This window comes from Parus major, chromosome 5, assembly GCF_001522545.3.
Source record: "Parus major isolate Abel chromosome 5, Parus_major1.1, whole genome shotgun sequence".
Classification (NCBI taxonomy): Eukaryota; Metazoa; Chordata; class Aves; order Passeriformes; family Paridae; genus Parus; species Parus major.
The window spans coordinates 45,842,821-45,851,184 of NC_031774.1; the positions used below are offsets into that span (position 1 = coordinate 45,842,821).

An 8,364-nucleotide genomic window follows, 5' to 3' on the forward strand; every position below is an offset into this window, starting at 1 on the left:
TCCTGTTTCTATGAAGTTTTATACCTAGAAACACTACTACCATTTCATCAAACCCCTTCACATACACAACCCTACCACAAAACAGCCCTTTTAGTACACGCATCTCCAAATGCTATGACAGTCTTTGAGGACAACTTCTTTAAAAACAAAAAAAAGGAAGGCAAGGAAGCTGCCTCTGGCCATGAGGAATAGATGGAGAAGATAACTGTACTGTCATTTTCAGAAGAAAAAGCATGGCTGAAAGTACTTTTACATAAACACAATTTCCTCTCCATTTCCTGTAGCAAGCTTCTTTGAGTCCCCAGCTCCCGCACTAGCTAAAACAGTACAGCACCACAGATTAATTAGCAGAGAGCAGAAATCTCACCTGATAGTAAGTCTTAATGTTTCTGATCAAGATGGTCAGGTTTTGAACCCGAAGATAGGTATCATTATTTACGTGCTTGTTGACACGTTGGTTGGTTGGTCGAGGATCTCTATTAAAAAGGAAGAAAACAAAAAATATTACTAATTAAACCAGTATTAAGACTTAACACATTAATAATACTCAATAAGATAAGTTTATTAATTAAATACACTGACAATTATACAGGGTACATATGCATTAATTCATGATAGAATAAACTCATTACCTCTGCACCTATGTGTAAGCTGGAAATATATTCTGCATGTCACAAAGTACCCTACTGCAACCCACACAGTATTTTAGGTCAGCTTCCCTTCTTACCAATATTTCCCTGAAAAAAAAAAGTCATATCTAGTTTGTGCAAGCTAGATCAAAGCAGTCTCTGATAACATGGGATTTCCCTTATACAAATAAAGGCAAGTCTAGGAAATTCTATCATGCCTTTCTCAGCTTTGGTGTTTCATGACAAGAGGGTATTAATACTTGATCAGTGATTACCGTAAAAACTGTGAAGACCAGATGTATTATAAACTGAAGGGAAAAAAATAATATCGCACTTATTACCCCCATATCATCTAACCAGATCTCTCATACACACGCTAAGTTTTTTATTTGATTTTGGAAACAAGTCAAAATTGTACCTGAAGAAATTTATTTCTAAAATAAAAAATAAGACACAGGAAAAAAGCTGGAAATAATTGCATACAAATGTACACCTTCAGATCATCTCCCTACACTCTAAGGAGCTGAGTTGAAAAGAAAGGCACATGAAAATCTTTATCTGCCAATAGCACAGATCAAAGTTTTGTGTTTGCCCTCTAATAATGACTCTTATCAGCAGACTCCTACACAATCCAAACACCTGCCTCCCAGAGCTCTGCTCTGGCTGTTAATTAAGCCATTCACAGCTTTTCCAGGGCCAATTATTGAACTCGGGCGTTGACAAGGAAATAAAAGAGGAACTGATCCAGTATTTATTTTTAAAATATATCTGCCAACGTTTACATAAATATGTCAAAGAGTTTGTACTTTTTTCTTAAATGCACAACCATTCCAGAGAACCTCTTGTGTGAAAGCAGTGCTATGGGACTAAGTATGAAAAAATACCTAGATATTTCAGAGATGAGAGAAAACTGCCTTGACAGCAGATAACATCAGACATGGTATTTATGTACATGGATTTAAGCATATGAGCAATACTGGCATAAACTAGCAAGACACTACACAGCCTTTCCAGCAGCAAACCATTTTGTATACAGATTTATACTATAATAAATTATGAAAGAACAAAAAGAGGCAACTGCAACCAGCTTTTAAAGTAAAATCTGTAGTAAGTATTCCATGTTACTGCTGCTCAGATACAGGAGTGCAGAAGACACGCTTGTAACAGTTGACAGGATGGATCCTCGGTGAGGGAGAAGCATAAATGCCACCTGGGCTTGAGCTCAGGCAGCACCCTTGCCTTCAGTACTCTCTGAGCAGATGCTGTACTTCAGAGGAAGCTGGACAAAGCTTTTTTAGGCAAGGCCATGACAACAAATTGGGAAGCTAAAAGGGAAGAAACATTCAGTAAAGAGAAGCTGGCCAAACAGAAGGGTCAAGCCTACAGTTCTCATTTCCATGTGAAAGCTCATGTAGGAAGCACACTGCCACACCACTGGTCACTGTCTGGCAGTATGCCCAGGTTTGCGGCCAGGAAGTGACATCTTTGACTGGCTAGCAGTCACTACTCCACAGCCCTTCCCAGAAATGCACAAAAGGGGGCAAAAATCCACAAAACACAGTGACCAGCCACAGGAACACAGAAGCTATTTCTCCAATGGCTGCAGCAGTGGAACTGTGGGACCTAGATGAAGTTTTCAAAGGCACAGAAGACAGAACAACTACTTCCTAGACAAGATCTGCTCATTTTTGTACAGGGGAGACTGTGTTACAAGAACATAAGCACTAGCAGGACCAGGCCCTCAGGAGCAATTCCAGAGCTTTTATCCTATCATCTTCGTTAAGGGTAATTGATTGCTCCAAGAGCCCTTAATGCCACTGACCTCAGGGTCCTCTTAACCAGCAGCCAAGCTACAGCATAGTAGCTCTGGCACTCCTGCCACTTCTCCATCACAAAGGAGTTAAAAGCTTTTCTGAAAATAGAATGTAGCTCAAAAATATGTTTTCTGAACATGTTGCATAACCAACTTCTCACAGCACCTCAGCTTAATTCAGAGAGGACCCTCTGATGTGGAAGCCCAGCACAGCCTACACTTCAAACTGCCACAGAGCTTTTTGTCTTCTCAGGAAAACAGAAGAATTCCCTCTCAACAAGCAAGATCCCGTTTTTTCTTTCTGTGCTTAAAGACAATCTTATCCTAAAGAAGACAGAGTTGTTGGTACCACACTTTGTACATTATAGCACCTGTCTCTATGGTGAAACTCGGTCATTGAGAATTTTACAGAAAGAAACTCTAAAGATCACATTGAAAATTAAAGAGAGATTTTTTTTTTTCCACAACACTAACCAGGTAATCCAAACAAATTCATATCTGGATATACCTGAAAAATGCCTCAACACCACTTCAGTCCTTTGGCCTTTTCAGTCCTTTGATGTCTGCGCTTCCCCTCACGCATAAATATAATGAAAACTACATTTCTTTTTTTTTGAAAACCACCTACTTCTCAAGATCAAAAAAGTTATCTAAATAAGACTGAGACAGCATGGCTAAGGTGTGACATACGGAAGTACTCCACAAACCCAAGCCAAATAGAAACAAAGTCTCAAACCTCACTATATACCTAAATATTTTAAAGAAGTTGTCTAGTTTGTACATTCTCACAAGTCTTCTAGGAACAGAGAGGAAAGGGAGCGTCAGGAGACACAGATCTAGTGACAAGTTCAGCAGGCGTGGGGCCACCAACACAAGTGCATGACGATGCAATCCCCTAAGTCACCAATTCATAAAAGTAACAAAACCTATTTAAATTTTAAAATTCAAAACAACAATCCCATTCCTACAATTTCTGACAAGCCATTTTGATGAGCAAGGGGAAAGCCCTCAAGTCAGGCCCAAGGGTTACAAGATGCCAGAAGGGGCTGACTGGCCTAGCATCCTGTGGCACTTTGCTCTGCAGGCAAGGCACTAAACAAAAATACACCACACTGAGGCTACTCTTACTCTCCCACCATTCAACCTCTTCCTCTATCAAGTGAGACAATGCCACTACGGCTGACAGACTCCTAAATTGCCTGGAAAATGGTGGAAAAATGCACTTCTACATAACATTCTAAAATTTTATATTAAGTGGATGCACATCTCCTGGTATTGGTGCCATCTGCTACAAACCACGAGGAGCAGGCACTCACAACGTGGCTGGTCCTGTCACATGGTCTAAATTAAAGACAATAGATCAACGGTACCACAAACCATGACAGCAACTGAAATGGAAAAACCTATTATTGGGTGTTGTTATAACAGGATTTTAACACAAATAGCATTTTCAGTAGGATTCCTAACACATGTTCCTGTTTACTAAATGTTTTGACAGAAAAGCAGTCTATTTTCAATTAGAAGAATTAGAACAAGCTAATGTGAAAACACATGTCTGCATAAACCTCCACATCATTTCATATAGGAAGTTTTATTTGGGAAGTCAAATGGAGGAAATATTTGCTTATGCTTGTAGGTATTATGCCACAGCTAAAACTGTAACACTGAAGGCAGTCATTACAGTACCACCACGTGCTAATTTCATACCAGGAAGTGACAAAAGCCATCTGAAAAAAGTTCTTTAAACTATGTCTGCAGAGAATCTCATTAACCTGGTATACATAAATCCATCAGCAACACAAGCCTGAAACACAGCAGTTCCACTTTGAAGATTAACAAACATTTCTGTATGCAGAACATCCAGCCAGTACTGCAAGTCTGCAAAAATCAACGTTGTCCTTCATGCATGATCAGGTTGGGATATACACTTGAGCAGGCCACAGGCAAAGGAAACCATTCATTTACAACAGAGTTATTTGAAGAATCATTTGTCTTTTTTAAAAAATCTAAGTGGGGAAAACAAACACTGCTGTCTGACTCTTGCTACTAAATTTAACTTGTTTAACAGATAGGTGCCCCTGCTGAGAACCAAACAACGCCCAGCTTTCTCAAAAACAGTCTTGCTTGTTTTAGAGATCACCAGTAAGCAAAGGGATCACCAGCAAAGCCCAACAGCTGGTGTCCTACTGACTACAGTCTGCCTAAGCCCAGGCCAGGTTCCCCCGCTGCCCTTGTGCCATAGCTACATTTGGCAAGCCTGAACAAACCACATTTTATTCAGGGCTGGCATTCCTGGGGGCAGCTCATTCCTGAGGAGGATGAAGTTAAGGCACAGCCCTATTTTCACCTCCTGTCACAGAGCCAGCAGGGACCTGGCAGCCTGGAAAAGCAGTAGATAGCTGTCACATATCTCTCTGGTGACACAGCTGCCTTGCTGAGATGAACCCACCACCTAAAAACGTTGACACCACAACAGAAAGCAGCTGAGATCTTCTCCACCCAAAGCTGCCAGACAGCATTTTGGGAAAACCTGAAGTATTAAAATAGAAATTAGGGGCTGACTGAACTCCTACAGCCCACCCACGACTCAAACAGCTAAAGCCTTACTTTCGCTCAGCAATCTCCACTCAACAGGTATATCTGGATTTCTTCACAGATCCACCTGTCTTTTTTTCCCTGAATTAAGCTTAAAATCTGCTTTGCTGCAGGGCAGATATGTTGTATTTTTAGTAATGAATTTCCCAAGAATCTGGCTTTCGAAATTTTCACTGAAAGAAACAGCTTGATTTGCAGCAAAGTACTGCATCACACCTGGTGTTTAGATGCAATCTTGCAAGCCCTGTTATTTCTATTCCAGTAATCAGGCAAGAGGGATAAAAAAGTTAGAAGTGAAATCACACACAAGTGATGAGGCAGCTGTCCACATCAGGAGCCCAGCTTTCACCCTGCCACCCCCTGCTCTCTACACGTGTGTGCATGCCTGCATCTGTGCTTTCAAGCAATCAACACTATAACAGCAGGGAAAATCCAGTTCCAGATTTATCAAAGACCCTCATTAATAGGATTTCAGCAGGAAGAAATCTCCACCAAGCACTGAAAGCCATCTTCAGAAACCAGGACTTAAAAAAATAGATGAGCAAGAATTTTTAGAAACACATTTATTGTTTTACTCTAAAAGCTTTGTGGGGCAGAAACATTCCTTGCAAAACTTGTCTGACTTACATGTAAGCAGTAATTGCACTGCAATTTCCCAAGTTAAAATCAAGGAAAAGTAAAGGTCAGTCAGCACCTCTCCTGAGCACCTTGCAAGGATACACAAATGAAATTGCAATCCTTCCTAAATTAAACAATCTTGGGCTCTTGGTACAAAGCTTTTGGTTTCAATCTCTTTAGTCAGCACTAGAAGCACTGCTAAAAAGGGGGGGGGGAGGAAAGGCCCGATTGTGCATAATGAAAATCTCCTACTCCACGGTGCTCGTGGAACCTCCAACACTTTCTGCAACGCCACTGGCAGAGATGTTTGTTGGGAAACCAAAGAAAAACCGAAGCCCCACCAACTTATTTACCTCACAGCTTAAAACCAGTAAACATGCCAGGGCATCTCTCACAATCACAAGAGATCAGACAAAATGCCAGCTAGTGTCACTGCACTCAGCCAGCCTCTATGCTTATCTTCTTTATTTCCATGAGATCTTACCATTTTCTCCTTGTCCCCAGACCATTGTTCAGTTGCTCCCTTGACTTTAATAACTCTTACCTCCTTACACATAGTTCAATGGCAAATTAAAAATATTTAAATTTGCACACACCACCTAACAAAACTTTCCTAACAATGCTACAGTCATTCAAAAGCCACATAACTTCATAAATTCATGTATGATTCGGTTAATTCTTCTTGTTTCAAAATAAGACAACTATTGCACATCTAAGTATATAAATGTATTAGATAAAGTGTAGTTTGGTTAAACTTGCAGCCAACTCAGCTGTTGTTTCTTGATAGGTTGTTCATCTCTGTGCTAAACACAACAGCCAATTTCCCACGCCTCAGAAAGCTATAAGCCTGAACCTAAACGTTCATATTTGAGGCTCTAATTTGCAGAAAATAATCTTTTTAAAGTGTAATTATTCCTTTAAAAATGCTGGAAATTATGCCTTCTCTTTACAAGAAGCTTCTAGCCTGCTAACATTTTACACCACTAGTTTGTTATCTTCGTGTGCTGGCTGATCTGGGTTCTGTTCTGAATCATGGATTTTCCCCAGCTTCACTATTTAAGCTCCAGTTCATGATTTTCACTCCTGGTAACATCAAATCAAAAGAAAAAAATATTACCTTCTCACATAGAGCAGCCAGGTACCAGAAGATAACAAAACTTGAATATCTGAGTGGTTGAGGCACTAGTTGTCAGACTTAATGTTATTTCTCAAGATTTTAAAGGATTCTAATAGGAATTCTTCATTTAAATGCTTGTACTAACACTGTAAATCACTGGTCCAGCTTCAATTGATTTCTGTCACTTAAGAGAGTACACCACCAAAACTGAGTGACTTCCAGTCTCCTTCTCTGAAAGCCAGATACTTGTCCCTACAAACTCTCTCAGATGTATTTCAAAATATTTAAAATAAAATACGGGGAAAAGAGAAAACAGGCTCTGCATGCAGCACAGTAGATCAGCAACAGGAAAGGATGTGGTTAAAAAAAATAGTGCAAGTCTTCACAACGATTCGATGTTAGGGTGTTTTCAGCACTCCATCTTTTAACCAGTTTCTAAGTTCTCTCAACACATGGTCTCACAGTGCCGCTGGAAAGAGGTAGCACTAAAAGGCTTTTCCAAATTATGTATTTAGTATCAAAGTTTACGCAAGAGTAGACAAAGTTCAGATGAAACCCTCCCAGTAAAGCTTTATATGATACTGTACTTTCATTTCCTTCTTTGAACTGCCACACATCTTCCACTGTAGCATTAACTAAGACAACTGGTATGAAAAAAAAAAAAAAAAAAAAAAAAAAAAAAAAAAAAAAGGAAAAACACACAAATACCACACAAAAAGATTAGAAAAAGAAATTAAAGAATTATGGAACTGGATTAGTTCCGAGCTTTTTTTCCTCCACTGTTTTTTGTTAATTTCGACGAGCAACCGAAATGAGAATCGCTCCGGCCCCAGGCCGCCCTTCACGCCTGAGGAGAGCTCCGGGCCGGAGCCCCGACACCCCGGCACGGGCCGGACCCCTCCACCCCACTCACATTTGCAGCATGATTTTGTTCAGGACGACGCCATCCACCAGGTCCATGTACACCCCGAGGTTGTCCTGGTCCTCGCTCCCCAGGTCCCCGAAGGTTTTCACCTGCCGGAGGAAGGACAGGAGGGTTGGGGGATGGCGGGCGGACCCAGCCACCCCCGGCAGCACAGGGCTGCCCCCTCGCTCCCCGCCGCCCCGCTCTGCTCACCCAGGTCACTAAGGGGCTCTGCAGGAAGAGCTCCAGGAGCTCGGAGACGGTCACGTCCATGTCGCCGGGAGGCTGCGGGCTCGGGGCCGGCTCACTCGGGAGACAAAGGCGCGGAGCCCATGGCCCGCCGCCCCGCTGCCCGCCGGGCGCTGCCTACAGGGCAAACAATGCGCGGCTCATCGCCCCCCCGCCCCGCGCCGGGGGCACACGCGGGGTCCCTCCTCCCGACGGCAACAAGCCGGTCCTCCCCCGCCGAGCTCGCTCCGCGGATGCACTCGGGGTTCCCCAAGCAAGAGCGAGCCACGCCGGGAAAGAGAAGAGAAGCCGGGGGTGGAGGAGAGAGGGGGATTCAGGGAGGCCCGCCACGGCGAATGCCCGGGAGCAAAGGCGCGGAGGTCCCGCGGGACGGCTCCCAGCAGCCCCACAGCCGCTCTGCTCAGGCCGCCCCGGTACCTGTGGCGGGGCGCGCCCGAGC

At 42.7% G+C, this 8,364-nt stretch overlaps 1 protein-coding gene across 1 annotated transcript; it reads right to left on the minus strand.

The window, feature by feature from the left end:
- Positions 1 to 325: 325 nt before the first annotated feature.
- LOC107205984 (protein Daple-like) lies at positions 326 to 8,357 on the minus strand. Its single transcript, XM_015631185.3, has 3 exons — positions 7,890 to 8,357; positions 7,686 to 7,786; positions 326 to 476 (listed from the first exon to the last, which is right to left on the minus strand). The coding sequence occupies exons 1-3, from the start codon at positions 7,947 to 7,949 to the stop codon at positions 341 to 343; spliced, it is 297 nt and encodes a 98-aa protein (XP_015486671.1). The 5' UTR covers positions 7,950 to 8,357; the 3' UTR covers positions 326 to 340.
- Positions 8,358 to 8,364: the final 7 nt, after the last annotated feature.

What these genes read in the sequence shown, in the direction of transcription:
- LOC107205984 (XM_015631185.3), bottom strand. Translation starts at nt 7,949, where the DNA reads ATGGACGTGACCGTCTCCGAGCTCCTGGAGCTCTTCCTGCAGAGCCCC. An exon ending in AGAGCCCCTTAGTGACCTGG is followed by an intron (nt 7,787 to 7,889) that starts GTGAGCAGAGCG and finishes TTCCTCCGGCAG; the next exon opens with GTGAAAACCTTCGGGGACCT. An exon ending in AACAAAATCATGCTGCAAAT is followed by an intron (nt 477 to 7,685) that starts GTGAGTGGGGTG and finishes CCTTTTTAATAG; the next exon opens with AGATCCTCGACCAACCAACC.